General features: G+C 40.3%; 1 protein-coding gene across 2 annotated transcripts in view; it reads right to left on the bottom strand.

The window, feature by feature from the left end:
- Positions 1-15,697, bottom strand: part of cdh23 (cadherin-related 23) — a 203,543-nt gene that overhangs the window by 82,687 nt on the left and 105,159 nt on the right. For both annotated transcript variants that reach the window (XM_035955484.2, XM_055018533.1), the window contains exons 10-13: positions 11,503-11,615; positions 9,526-9,714; positions 1,469-1,618; positions 573-731 (exon numbers count right to left, since the gene is read on the bottom strand). In XM_035955484.2, coding sequence (XP_035811377.1) covers positions 573-731; positions 1,469-1,618; positions 9,526-9,714; positions 11,503-11,615 — 611 coding nt within the window. The remainder of the gene's footprint in view (positions 1-572; positions 732-1,468; positions 1,619-9,525; positions 9,715-11,502; positions 11,616-15,697) is intronic.

Raw genomic sequence — 15,697 nt, 5'->3', positions numbered from 1 at the left:
TGATAATAGACATTTCTGTAATGCTGTAATGGATTTTATTTTTGCAAATAGAAAACAAGTTTAGGTATGGAATATAGAACTTTAAATTTGAGCTATAAGAAGTAATTTGTAGGTAATCATGGGAATCCTGTTTGCTGCCAAAACAATGCTCTGCACTCACATACTCAGTGAGCAACTACGCTGCAGGACTTTCCTTAAATGACTGCACTGTAAGTAATTTAGCTAAGTGACCCCATGCAGTAGGTGAATAGGGAAGTGAGATGAGAGTTTTTCCATTTGTGTTTTTGTGCTTTGGTCTGAGGCAGCCTTGCTTTAGTCTCCATAAATCATCACTCATATAAGGAACTCTCCAGAGAGTAGTAGGTCACATGGGCCAAACAAACATCCCAAGATTTAATTCCCAATAAAACAAGCCTTGTAAAAGTTACTACTACAAGTCAGGTTTTACTGTAATCTGTTTGGATTCCTGTTAAATTTCTCTTAGGGAATAAATCAACAGAAACCACCCTGTGAGTAATTTATCACATTCTCGGCTGTGTAAACAAGGCACAGTGGTTTGCAAAGACACTCACCAGGATACGCAGCAATGATGTACCAGGAGGTGTGTTTTCAGGAAGGCTGATGTTGTACAGCGGCTTGCTAAAGATGGGCCGGTTATCATTCTCATTGATCAGTTCAATATAGATGCGGGCAAATCCCACATGGTCAGACATGGACTCATTGGCAAAAAGCTGAGAAGAGAAAACAAGAAATACATTATGAACTGTAACTTTATTAAGAAAACAAACAATAGAGATTTCTTTAGACTATATATTTGACATTATTGCTGGTGTTCTTGGAATTATAATCAGCATTTGCTATTAAACTGACTTGGTTAAGAGTCAGGGATCTTGGGTTATACACAGAGTAGGGTACCCTCTGTGTCTGTAAACAACTCAGGGGTAAACCGAGGTGACGAAATACCAATTTCACTCTTCAAACAATTCTGTAGTGTTGAGAAAGTGATATAGCCCGGTCTAGCTGAGCCTTGTGCCCAAACAAATAAAAACAAGTAGCAAGAAACATAATGAAGCTACATTCAGTGTTATTTTGAAGAAATCCATCTTGGTCCAGAGTTCATTCAAGGGCAGAGGGACACTGTAACTGCTGTGTCATTTAAAGAAGATAATCTTCTCTTATTCCACCTTGTATCTCTTAAGCAAACTCATCTTTTGCACATTTACAATAATGGAAAATATCTTTAACTAAGCTGAGCTCCTGTGAGAGCAGTATTAGCTGAAGAGCTGTATCTTGTGGAGGGGATGTAGGCGGCTGTGCCCCTTTTGTGTTACTCATGCATTCACTTATTCTCTCATATGTTCCATTCTTTTCAGAGTCTTTATGACTGGAGTTGAACCCAGCATTAAGCTACCCATGTAAATGTGAAGGTATGCACTGTAAAAGCACTTCAAATAAGTTGAACACTCACTGAAAAGCTGTAGCTGCGAATATGTTCAAAGTCCAGGGGCATGGCAACCCTCATCCTGATGTCGGCACGCCCTTGTACCGCTGTGGGGGAGATGGTGAAGTACTCTGAATTGTTTCCTGTCAGAAACACCTGGAACATGCTGTTCACCCCCTGCAGCAGGAAGGATAAAAGAGAAGTGAGTATAGAAAATCAGCGAAACAAAGGGTTTTTAAGAGAGAGCGATGTCAGTTGCTGACATATACTGTGTCTGACCTACTAGTCATACCAACCCCTTAATTTGCACAAACCCTTACAGTTTTTTTTCACACTTTAAGAATTTAGATGACTTTTGCACCCAGAATTACTGACATTACCTGCAACCATGGTGACAATAGAATAATAGTCACAAGTTCCATAAGTAAAGAGGTAAAAGTTCAGTCTAATATGTTCTGCATAGTCCAGTAGTTTACAGTAATCATGTGACAAAGAGATTACAGTTGTGCATAAGAACATAATTGTGTTTTTTTAAAACTTTTTTTTACTTTTGTTACCTTAATAATGGCATTTTGAAATTAGTAATCTTTTTTTTAAAAAAAATTTTTTCATATAGTTGTCTCTGCTATAAAACTGTGAAATGGCAGGTGTCACAAATATTAATGTGTTCAAAAGACAAGACACATGCACAAAGTAAGTTGTGACCATTTTTTTTTTCTGAACAGTATTTTTAACACGATGCCTCACAAGCAGCATCAGCTGAAAGGCCAGCCTTTATTTTCCTCTTTTCAGTTTTGAACACAATATTTCTTGTCTGTCTGAGAGACTTTTACAAAGTGGCAGATCAGAAGTGACTTGGAATACATTTAGTAAATATATCAACCATCATATTCATCATTTAAAAACAAACAAAAAAAACTCCCTATTGTTGCATGAAGTACAGAAATTTGTTGGCAAAAATGGCAACACGATAGAGGGGATGCCAACCCTTAAATCCTTTTATGATCCATTACCCATTTAACCTGGAGCACCTCACTTTGTGTGCTAGGAAAAGAAGGTAGGGACTAGCCAGAAAGAAAACCAATCAAACTGTATGATTATACAGACAGGACAAGATTGCACAATTTGGGGCAACATGAATGTAAGTGCAACTGGATCATTACCCAGCCAGTGAAAAAGGTTAAACTCTGTGTTTTAATCAACATATTGTGTGTTTTATGGAAGAGGAATTGGGCTTGATGTGATTCCTGATGACAACCATGACTATCTGCTTCAATTCAGACAAGTGTCTGGGTTTGGTTTCTAGCTTTCTGCAGTGTAAGTTGCCAAGACAATATTTATGATTATGTAGATCATGTAAACATCTCACTAATAAATCAAGGAACTTCTATCTGTGTGTGTGTGTGTCGTGTGTGTCTATTCTTCACTTTTCTTGGCAACCCTTTATCCAATCTACTTCAAACTTGGCAGGTGTGGTGCTGGGGACCAGAGGAAGTGCAGTATTCAGTGTGAAGTCATTTGGATGAGTGGTTCTCAAGAAACAGGAAAGATAAAGTTGGTGACTACAGTAGGGTTGAAGCGATTTAGCAGCGTAATGACGTCACCAGTTACAAAATTGGTGCATTGCAAATATGGCTGCATCTGGTTTCCCCTGGAGAATAAGCTGTAGCTACAAAACACTGACCGCAATCATCTAAATGTAGGAGTGTTTTAGACAGAGAGGCAACAATGTGGAAACTGGAAATGGCTGATCACACCACTACAACTGCTGCATAACCCTCATGGAATGTTATTGCAGTTTGTAGATTATTTCAAGATTTATTTTTTTGCCTCACACTGATGCTAAAATACATTTTGCCTCTCCCCTCTCTGCTCTCAGCTCATCCCACCAGACTAGCACGTGCTGCAAGTGTGAAAAGGTAATCAGTCCAAAAGTCAAGTAAGTCCTCCATGTAACAGATTATAACGGATGTAACAGATTGTGCCATCACATCCTAATTTCATGGTGGATTTTGTGGCTCATTTCAGTATCTTACTTGGTATGATGAGAAGACCTGTGATTGGCTAAAGTCTCCCATCACAAGCTAGATTTTCTAAATGCTAAAAAACATGGCTACAACGAGGTGCTGAAGTTTAATTTCTTCTCAGGCCATTTGAAGTACAATATGCTAAAAGGTTCTTATGAAATTTCTGCCCAGTGACTCCATGTCATAACCATTTTAAGTTTTAAGTTAAGTATTTACGTAAAAATATTGATCCCTCAGTCCAGAGAAAGACTTGCCATCAGGCATCTGACAAATAATATTACTGACATTATAACTAGGGCTGTTAAAATTAACGTGTTAACGTGGATTAATCCATCATCATGATTATCCATCCATCCATTATCTATACACCGCTTAATCCTCACTAGGGTCATGGGGGGGGCTGGAGCCTATCCCAGCTAACTTGGGCGAAGGCAGGGGACACCCTAGACAGGTCGCCAGTCTGTCACAGGGCTACATATATAGACAAACAAGCACTCACACATTCACACCTACGGGCAATTTAGAATAATCAATTAGCCTCAGCATATTTTTGGACTGTGGGAGGAAGCCGGAGTACCCGGAGAAAACCCACGCATGCACAGGGAGAACATGCAAACTCCATGCAGAAAGATCCCGGGAAAGCCGGGACGCGAACCAGGGACCTTCTTGCTGCAAGGCGAAAGTGCTAACCACTACGCCACTGTGCAGCCCTCATCATGATTAATGATCTGATTAAAAATTTTAATGCAATTATCGCATCTGCAGCGCAGAATGACTCAGCATTCCTGAAACTTCTCTGGCAATGCATTTCGGGCAGTTTGTCCAAGTAGACTTGCCGTCACGCATGCGCAAATGGGCAGTTGATCCGGTAGTGGCAGAACCAAGCAACTTGAAAGGGAAGATGGTAAACAAGTAGGGCCCGACTGATTTATCGGCTGGCTGATTAAATCGGCCATTTATAGCGCTTTTGAAAATAATCATCATTGGCCGGAGTTTTGCTGATTAAACGCCAATATATTCTTAATTTCTCATAAAACAGTAAATGCTGTTCAGTGTCAGAGTCGCGCAGGATGATGTCCTTGCGCTGTTTGTCCAATATATGGAGCACTGACTCCATTCAATCCTCAGTCCTCGCCGCTGTCTTCTCAATAACATACAGGAGAAAGCTACAGCCAGGCAACAATCAAAGATTGTTACATGATACATGATGATGATTAGACACACGTTTCTGATATTTATTTGGGTAAATAAAATTTATAATACAGTAATGTACAGTAATACTACTAAAAAAACATTCGGAAGAAACTTTGTTAAACTAATCAAAGAAAGAAGCATCAGATTAATAATCAAGCAAAACACAAATTCAGACAGGCTCATCTAGAGAGTAGGTGATGGTTAAGAATCTTTCTCAACAGTGCTGGTTATACCTAACGAGGTGGCAGTTAATTTAACTTTTAATGTTAATATTTTAATTCCCCTACAGAGTCAGTGTCAAGTGTGAAGTTCCCTGGAGGGGTGGTTGGTTACTGCATACACCGAAGGTCAAGCAATCAGCCTGTGTTGAACAGGCCCTGCACTGGTCTGATTTAGAGAGACTAGGTGATGTATTACTGAGCTGCCGTGTGTGACGAGCTAAGGATTACTAGCGGTTATAAGAAATTCTGATTTCCCTTGAAAAGGAGCATAGGGGAAAAAAAGTCTTTCTTTTACTTCTCTTTCTAAGACAACTACCCAACTGCAAAGTCATTATCGGTAAATATAAATCAAGTCAGGGTCAAAGTGACATCACAGCTCTACAATACCTGTGGCTGTCTTGAGTTGAGAAAACATCTCTGGATCTCTCCTGTCTTGATATATAAAGCTGCAGGGCGGCCAATCATGCAGCCATTGTGGCAGACAGAGGAAGACGGGTGGGGTGGTCGATTGGAATTATGCTGCCAGTTGAAATAGCCCCCTTGTTTTTGTTTTCATCTCTGGGAGAACCATTGTGGCTGATGACTCCTATTTAAAAGACCATCCAATATGCAGGGATGTCACCTCAAACTGCCCATAAATGTAATTGCCCGTCCATTTGCTTCTGCCTTTAGAAGCCCCCAATAAAAGCATCCTGTCAGACGCAACTGCCACAAAGTTTAGTGACAAGTTCCAGCAGTGAAAGTTTTAAAGATGCTAGCCGAGCAGAAGAAGAAATGAAGGCAGTGGCAGACAGAGAGAGGTAACTACCAGTTGTGTCATAGTCTAAGGAATGAAACGTCTGCCCATAATCCCTCACATATGGAAAAAGTGAGATTACAACACAGGTGTAGTGGAGTGTGAATGAGTGTGTGTGTACTGGCAATGACATGCAGGTTTAAGGGATCAAAACAGCAATAAAAACTGCAAGACAAAAAAAAACATCTTATAGGTTTTACTCCTTGGGAAGGATTTACATGTAACACTATGGCAGTAGTGTAACAATGCAAGACTGGTAGAGTGCAGGAATTTCTACATCTGCAACACATAAAACTGAATGTAACTTTTTTTCTTTTAAATATGTGGAAAATTCTTCTTTTTGAGCTCTTCCTGATGCATTCTGCTTTGTTATATGATGCTGAATAAACAGTGAGCTGTGGCTACTAATGCACTGCAGTAAGTGCTTTTCAGTGTAGCATCTATGGTGAATCGGGCAAATTAAAACAGTCCCAAAATTACGATTCCCCCATTTGCAGTGAGCAATCTTAGCCTAGATATGCTAAGCGGCTGGGTGCCCCCCCAGACTAAGAGCAGGTACTGCTAGTGGTAAAATGTTGAGTGCTAACCTACAGAGAGACCTCTTATCACATGCCAGGTGTCTGGGTCGTCACCCCACCTGTGTGCAGCAACACACTCGCAGTACTCCCTTCTCCGCTTTCCACTGGTACACAGACAGAAGCAAACACACCATCCCTGGAATGGATAAACGGACCTGCTACTAAATATTCCTGCTATCTCTCCTTCAAGTGCTTTCTTTTTCTCCTGTTTGTTCCCGCTCCAGCAATTATTCAGACTTCTGGTTTTGCTCCATTGCAGGCTACTTTCTGTTCAGTCATTTTTCTTTGTGCCTCGTCTCCTCTCCTCTCCTCTCCTCTACTCTCCTCTCCTCTCCTCTCCTCTCCTCTCCTCTCCTCTCCTCTCCTCTCCTCTCCTCTCCTCTCCTCTCCTCTCCTCTCCTCTCCTCTCCTCTCCTCTCCTCTCCTCCGTCTCTCTTTACTCTCCACCTTTTTTCTCTATCCACTTGACTTGCAGTTATCTGTCAAATTCCACCCTGGCGGCTGCTGTGCCTGAATCAATCAGAGTTGACTAGCTTTCGGCTTATCTGCACCCTAGGTGATTGATTTTCCTCGTTAGGTATAATTTGATGCTCTATCCCATCTCTTCCAGAGCAAATTAAATTGTAGTCGGAGTCCAATGCGTGGGTGTGAGCGAGCATGTGCTCATGTGAGAGAAAGTGAGAAAGACAGAGTGGCAGGGTAAGCGTAAAATGTTTGAGTTCTGTGTACGTTTGGTGTCTGAGTGTGTGTGACTGCGTGTCGCCACAGTAGCCTGATAGATACAGCTAATGGGAAGTGGCGGACACACTAAAGCAGGCTGTTGTACACGGCTGCTGACAGTCCACACATTAGGCACGACGTTGCCAAGAAAATACTTTCAAAGAGTGCTGATGTTCTTTTTGGCTGTACATTTACAAACAAGATCAATATAAATCTAGAAATGAAAACACAAGATACACACCATTCATTTGTATCTGTCCTAACTACCTCTGTAATGACTGAAAGTGAAGTAAGAATGTGCGAAATAGAAATAACAGCTGTTTTTGGACCAACAATTAGGGATGAACCAATTAAGACTTTGGAGCCCCAGTCCTGATCAGAGTCTTTTAGTACTCAATATTTTATCTGTCGATTCTTTCTAAACATAATTGTCATAAGTTTGCCTGATGCACGACTTTCTAACCTTCAGCTTTAATTCAACTAGTTTACCACAGAGTTAGGATTGGTTGCGCCAAAACATTGCAATAATTGTTTAGGGATTGCAGCCATTTTTTATATAGTCCCACCACTGGACATTTGCTAATAAGCAGAATCATGATGACGTGTGGTCTGTTTGCCTGGGACAAATTATACATGATGTCATAATTTCATGACAAGTTAAGCAGACGAAATGTCTGGAGTTGATCTTGCTACTGAATTTGGTAGCTGTTTGAGGAAATCTCAATATGAGCTCCAAAGAGGTGTCGATACAAGTGAAGAAGGCCATCATTAGACTGAAAATACGAAACAGACCAATCAGGGAGACAGCAGAAACTTTAAGAGTGTTGTAATGAACAATTTGGTGTATTCTTAAAAAGAAAGAATGCACTGGTGAGCCCAACAGCACCTAAAGGCCTAGAAGACCACGAAAGACAACTAAAGTGGATGATAGCAGAATTCTTTGCTTGCTAAAGAAACAACCTGTCAGGCCTGCTCCTACAGGCTCTAGACAGGGCTCTCCCATTTCCCCGCCCCTTCTGTTTTCTGTAGGTGTGCTTGGCATAGAGGCTGCGGTGGCAAGTGAGGACAGTTGCCATCAGCAACAGCGGAAGCAGGAGCAGGTGGAGCTGGTCCAATCAGGAATCACCCTCTCTACAATAAAACCTGACGCCATTCATCATTCTGTGCCGGACCGTGAAGAATCCACAGTCAGTCTCTGTACTGTTCACTCCAGCCTCCTCGCCCTGAAAGACCCCTGGTAACTCTTTGTCTGTGTTTCCTCCTAGTCTGGATTCCGCCTGTCCATGTCCACCTGCTCCTGACTATCCTGGATCACTGAGCTATACTGCCACACTCTCCTCTGGCTTCAAACTCCTGGAACTCATCTGGTCTGTCCCCTTTGTCTCCTGGACGCCATTCCACCACAAGCCTGCTGCCGCAGCCTCCGGAACAACAGCCACCCACGCCAAACACCCTTAGCTGCCTTCCCCTCCATTGGATGAACACCTGGTCATCTATCCTACCCCCCAACCTCTGTCCAACCAAGCTAAGAAACAGCACGAGCATTTCAGACTAGCGAGTATATTCTAGTTCTCAGTTCGTTAGTATTCTAGAGTTTGTTTTTTTGAGTGTAGTCACTCCTTTGTAAATTCCTGGTTCACCTGCTTAGAGATACTTTTTGTGTTCTTGTATTACTTGTTAGATTACGCTGAGTGTTGTTCTCCAGCGCATTAATTTTGTCCTCCAGTTTAGTCTGGTCATTTGGGTTTGCTAATCCTATTAGTAATTTTGATAATCTGCTCTAGAATTCGAGTCTTCGTATTATCGTTATTTTGACTTCATGTTTTCCTGCCTAGGTGTTACCTAAAGTGGGTCAGTTTAATTATCTTTGTTTCTATGTACACTGCCAGCCCTCTAGGGGCTCTCTTGAGTTGACTAGTTCTTTGAGTCGCAAGCATTTAACGTGACATCCGGTTGTAATGTTCCGGCTTTGTTTTGTAGTTTTGTAAACTTGAAATTTCTGTAAATAAATCCTTCGTTGGAACTCCTTCCTTCTCTGTCTCATTCCTGGGTCTGAGCCTCACTAAAACCGTAACACAACCTCTCCACAATGTGAAGCCAAGTCAAGAACAATCTTGAAGAGGTCTCTCATGTTTTGATGAATTTAAATACAGACCATTTATCACAAGATGCAAGCAAGAGCATGACAGACAGATTTAACTTAATATTTGAACAATGATCATTTTTACCCTAAGAAATCAATTAATCCACGTGTTTTGCCAAATTCTACATTCTAACTCAGAGTCACTTGCACTGGTATACTAAAATAATTCTTCATACACTCCTAATTTTCCCTTTCATATAGTGACATGTGAACTGTAGTGGCCTAGTATAAAACAGAACAGTGCAGCAACATTAGCAGCAAACTGCAGAGTACAGTAATGAAAGCATCAGATTTTGACAACCTATATTTCTCAAATGTTGATCTATTAAATTATCCAAGAACAGTATCAGTCTAAAGTCAAATTTGTTGTTACTGTTGCCAGCAATTAGGGCGTGATCCACTCACCTCATCCTTGTCCTCGGCCTGGATAAAGAGGGGCAGGGCAAAGCCCACCTGGGCCAATTCAGTGATGCGGACTCGATACTCGGAACTGTTGAACTTGGGAGCATTGTCATTTTTGTCAATTAACAGGATGGTGAAGGTAGTCATCACTGTTGCGTTTGATGGGCTGCGATCATCTTTTAACTCCGTGGCCTTATGGGGAGCAACAGAAGGAAGTGGCAGAGAAAGAGAGAGAAAGACAGAGCGACATGAGATACATTTGATTGGACTGAAAATGTCATTCTGGACGGAGGCGGTCAGCACACAATCTCAGCAGGTATTTACAGCTGTTCATTTATTGGATCAAAAGGTGGACAGACGGCCTCAAAGCAATCATAGAAATAGGCTCAAAGTGAGGCCAAGGGAGGGCCAGCACATGTACATCCACACATACACACACATACACATGGACACACAATGAGATTTAGGAGAAAGGAGTCCCATTGAGAAGACATGATTACACACTCTCTCTGTTTCTGCTGCCTCGGTATTGAAGACTTGAGGTCCCTCAAATGAAAAAAAAATGGGAGAGAAGGTATTTTATTGATGGAGGAGTGTCACAGGCAATAGGAGTAGAGGCAGGAACAACATACTGGTCTCTGGGTAATCAAGGTAGTTTAGCCTCTTTCATCCCAACGCCACTAAATCACTTGACCTACACCTCCACACGCTCAGCACTATCTAAGCTGCCTGAAGTTGAGAAATTAGTTGTATTACTATGGCACACCACAATCAATAGCAGCACCAGCTAAGAAAGCACAAGCAGAGAGAAGGATAGAAAATTTGGAGGGAAAAAAAATCTATATCTTATAAATACATTTTTGTGTGACATTTTTTCTTTTTCAGCACTTTTGCTCATTCTACTTTTCTTGTTTGTAATTATTGATTTCAATTAAAAAGACAGACTGAGGCTAGAATATATTAGCCAGAATCTTTTTTTTGTATTAAACCCTAGATTGAGTCGTATCTCAATAGTCTCTCATATAAAAAAAAAAATCTCATACAACGTGCTTTTTTATTAACAATAATTGCAGCTAAATGAGTAAATGCATTAGTGTTAGCGAGGCCATTAGGTGCCATTCATTGTGTGGTAAGGCAGCAAATGATTTGACCTGACAAACTATCAGAATCAAGAATGCAATTTTGTATACACAGAAAAAAAGAGTCTTCGTTTGCAAATCCTTTCATTTCACGCATCCTTTCATCCTGTGGGAACCACTTGGTATACAATACTAGCAGGAAATAATGACAAAAAAAAAACAGTGGAGGAGTGGACAAGGTGGCAAGCTGTGGTGGGGGTGAGAGGGAAGGACTGACATGCTAAAAAGCCAAGTGAGACAGACGTTGGGCTCAGTGGAGGGACAGAGGGATTCAGAGATTGCACCTGCTTCAAACAGAAGAAGAAAGGAAAAAAATGAGGAACAAAGGATGCCTCGGCATCAAGGAGGACTCTAAATCCTATTCCTTTATCTTGTTCTCCTCATCTTCCCTTGTGCTCCTGGCTGCTCAGTGAACACAAGCCTGTGAAGGAGATATTATCACAGAATCACAAACATGAATACCTTCACTAACGAGTCCAATAGAGGCACTTGAGTTTGTCTGGGTCACATTTGTGCGCAAGGATATTGACACAGGCTCTTTCGGCACATATGGCACTGCAGGATCTTGTATTTAGTCAGTGTTAAGTGGCATACTGACCTTGGAATCCTTCCAAATTCCAGCGCATCTACATTAAAGACTGTCACATCACAATATGTGCACTACAAGCCAGGCTGAAGTCCTGAATTTAGCAGGTCTTTTGAGACGCTATCAAACTGAGACATCTCATTGATTTAGTACACTATCATATCAAAGCTTTCTCTTGATCCACCGCCCAAACAGGCTTTCAATCTCTTCTCCAGGTCCCTCCACTGCATACCCCCCTTAAATTCAGCAGCTCACCTTGACAGTGAGAGTGAATCCTGCTGAGTAGAGCGGGTTCTCTCTGTCCAGCTGGCCATTCACTGTCAGGGACCCACTGATGTAGTCCAGGGCAAAAACGCTGTTGGTGTTTCCTAGATAGATAGATGGGGAGAGTGAGAGACAGAGCGAAGAAAGTCAGAGGGACAAACGAAACTGGCGTTGTGGATAATTCAACATAACTCCTGGGATGCAGCACGGAGCCTGTGGAAGGAAAGGTGCTGGATGAGCTATGTGTATGTCTCTATTTCATGCAATATGGATTTCAGCTGTTGCAGTGCTGTCTTTTATCTCTCTACCACCTCCAACCAGTCCACAAGCTGCTTGTCCTGCATCCCTTTGTTTCTGTCACTGTCTGCCCCCATTCAACTGCATCTATTTCGTTGTGAACTTCCCCCTCTTCTCCTCTTCACTTCTTCACTGAGCTGTAATTTATGTACTGACGATACTGTCAATAATTCTTGGAAAATCTTAGTAACTACATATATATTGGCTCAAAATTTAAAGATATCCAGTGGAGGTTTTAGGTCGGAAGCAGTGCTACGGAGAAATTCATGAACGGTTTCCTGTTTTGTTTGTATACAGCATGTGCATCCTCCAGTGCAAGTGCCTCGATGATATATCAGCCAGTCTTTCCGATGGTTTCACACCGTTCAGCTGGTTGACACTGAAATCACAAAGAATCCAGTAAAGAAGCTAATTTATCTTTTAAAAAAATGCAATGTAAAATCCTTTAAAAGAAAAGAACTCCACAGAACAACTTTGATAAAATATTTGATCGAATTCACTTTCGATATTTAGAATTATTAGTCAAACCTTATAATTCTTGAAATCTTAAAGACAGTGCAAATATAAGTCTTTACTTCATGACTTTCTTTCAGTTGTAATATAATATGCATGTATGCAGACAAGACTGATTGACTGCTATGTTAGCACAGCACACATTTCTTTCTAACTACATCACCTCGCACTGGTTGATGAATTGCATTAACTTTGTTATAGTCCATGCACTCCTTCAGAGAGGAGCGTTTCAAATTATGAACGCCGCACTGTTCTCATTAACAAGTTCAAGTGCGCCTGGGGTTCTTTATTCACTTAAATTAAACAGGTTAAAATATTAGACTGAGGCCCACTTGAGTTCTCTCCTCATATTTTCTTTTCCCTCTCTTCATTTTCAAATTACCGTCCGACTTGTTAACTTCTTCACCTCACTTACATTTGTCTTTGACCGGCTCTTTCTCTCTCTGAGGCATCTTGTGGCTGTTGCCTGCTAATTACACCCAGCAGATGGAGACAACAAACGAAAATACACCCAGTGGCCCTCACCTCTTCACTGTTAATGTTCACTTGTTCCCCTCCCCTGCGCGGCCTCTGTCAAATCAGATGAATCATTTCTCAAAATACTGAATGCCTTAACACCTTCACTGTGATTCTTGATGCCTGTCATGTGTTCCGTTTGTGACTGAAAAGGCCCCCGTGCAATCTTTAGACAACGACAGTTCATACATGGGAATGTTATCAGAGCAATCAGTTGCACTGAAGACAAACAATAGAGTGGACAAGACTGAATGAGAGCGTGCTGATAGTCAAGGAGACTTAGAAGTAATTCACTTATAGGCCTTGTTAATACAGATCGCTCTCAACAGCACCATAGCACAGAAACTCCTGTGTTGCCACATACTGTAGGCTACACAGGATAATCTCAGGATTAATTTAAAAAAAAAAGTGCAAAGCAGAATCACCAGAGTAATCCTTAATGTAAAAAGAATAAAATGTTAATTAATTACTAAAGGATCATTAGAAAAAGCACACCATGGAACACACTGACACTGTATGTTGCAGCCCACAATAAAAGCAATGAAACCAAAGAGTGGGAATTGATTAGGAAACCAGCACTCTGCAGGTATCGCCATTTTTCAGGTTTCTTAGTCAATATGCATCAGAAAGCTGTTTTTAATTCCCATTTTTGCCCAATATTTTCACCACAGATGCCTTCTATTTCAAGTATATATTGCTCTTCTATCCAAAAAACATACAAATCATCATAGCGTTAGTAATATGTTTATGCTACAAGTTTAAATCCAAATTCCATAAACACAAAACATTATGGAAGAAATATGACACATACCATTTTGGTTTTGGTTATGTCTTATCATTAACAAGTTAGTGGATGTAAGCAGATTAGGTACAATCAGATAGTTGACAATTTATTAATCTAAATGTAGGACACCGCATAATTTAGGATATAGTCAACAAAAATGAAACAGGCTACATTAGAAATATCTACATATTTAGTGGAGTGCTTCTGTCTGTCTAATGTGGCAAATTGCAAATGATTTTATCCCAAAATTATTGGCCGCTAAGTGTTTGCTTGATTTATTGTTGTTGTTACTATGAAATGGAAAGATTGACTCATTCAATCAAAGTGTAATAATTTAAATGTAATGCACTGTATTTTAAAAAAATGTAGTCTCTTAATACAAGTTTCGTTCTAAGTATACACTATGAACCTTGAGCTGCACTTTGACGGACTAAGAACCACTCTCAGATAGTTTAGAGTAATAGCTGAGGTCCAGACTCCAGAGAAACATGTTCAGATGGTGTACAACAGCTAGGGGTCAACAGATTAACCCATGCCTCCCCACTTGCTGCTCTATCATTGCGCTGTACCTAATCTGGAATGAAGAGGAGGGAAGCTGCAGAACCGAGAGCACAGAGGAGGCGTACAGGAGAGGAGGCTGGCCAGCAAAGACGGCAAAGCCCTTGGGTAATTAGTCTGGACTGAGGCCAGGAGGTGGAGAGAAGGAGGTGCAAGGGACAAATACTACCGCTGATTATATCTAGCTTGCATATTATATTTAATTGTCAGACTGAAGAAAGGTGAGCCTGGAAATATTGAATTATTTGTACATTGCTCATGGTCTCAATATGGTAAAATAAAATTTTAAATATACAAGGATCTATTTTAAGACCAGACTATAAAATCTAAAATATATTTTTATTTATTTATTTTTCTTTACAAATGTTCTCCTTTAAATGATAAATTGCATGGTTTGTCAACATATTGTAGAATGACTGGTCAGGACCACATCATTAACTGTGGCTAAAATAACTACAAACAACATTACACTATAACTAGGAGGGGGTTGGGCAGGGAAAGAGCAGGGACTTCATAGAACTGCATTTTCTAGAGGAAGCATTAATGTAGCATTACACTGGAAACATTTCAAGGTATAAGGGGTTTATTTTCATGGCAAAAAAACCCCAGAAATTGGTTTTATGGGTTTGAATAAAGGTCACCAAAAGACATCAAGTTTAAGAAAATTTGTGGTTCTGTAATTTGAAATTGCACACTTGATCACATTTTTTTTACACTCTTGCACTCTTGGACACTATTTGCACTATAAAAAAAAACTATAACATTTGTACATCCTATATATAGGACATTTTGCTTTTTATATTATTCTTATTGTTTGTATTTATTTACTGCACATTTTTATTTATTTATCTATATTTATGGTGGTGGGAACTGTACTCTTTCTGCTGTAGCAAACAAATTTCCCCCTGGGCATTAATAAAGTATTTCTATTCTATTCTATTCTATTCTATTCTATTCTATTCTATTCTATTCTATTCTATTCTATTCTATTCTATAATTATCGTCATAGTCTTGCTTAAAAAAACAACTAATAGAAATGTAAAGAACAGTTGTTTCCTGTCTTAAGGTCTGATATTTTGTTGATTTTGTGGCTCTATAATGTCACACTACATCCTCCGTTGCCCTCGATGGACAAGAGTTCCTATGGTTATTAAAAGTATTTGTCACTTGAATGTTAAAAGAAGTTATTTTTGGCCATTTCCTAAAATGAATGTAACTCTCATTTTTCTGTGGCTGACCGTCTGAAAATGTGAGGAACACTGAAAATGAACTCTCCCAGAAGTAGGAAGACAATGAAATAAAAGATCAATAAGATTGAATTTTCCCTTGCAAAAAACTGACCCTCTGTAATCAATGTAATAATCCTACAGTCAGTGTTGGGGCCAAGTTTCTTATTACAGTCGGAGTGTCAGTGTGCAGTTCTTTTGGCCTGATGGGAGGGGCCAGGCATGAAGTTGATGATGATAACAACTGGTGGAGGTGGCAGGGGGGTAATGTGCATCAGGTATTCAGACGTAC

This window comes from Amphiprion ocellaris, chromosome 16 (genome assembly GCF_022539595.1).
Source record: "Amphiprion ocellaris isolate individual 3 ecotype Okinawa chromosome 16, ASM2253959v1, whole genome shotgun sequence".
Taxonomy (NCBI): domain Eukaryota; kingdom Metazoa; phylum Chordata; class Actinopteri; family Pomacentridae; genus Amphiprion; species Amphiprion ocellaris.
Note: the sequence above shows the minus strand (reverse complement) of the source record. Positions and strands in the feature narration are given on the sequence as shown.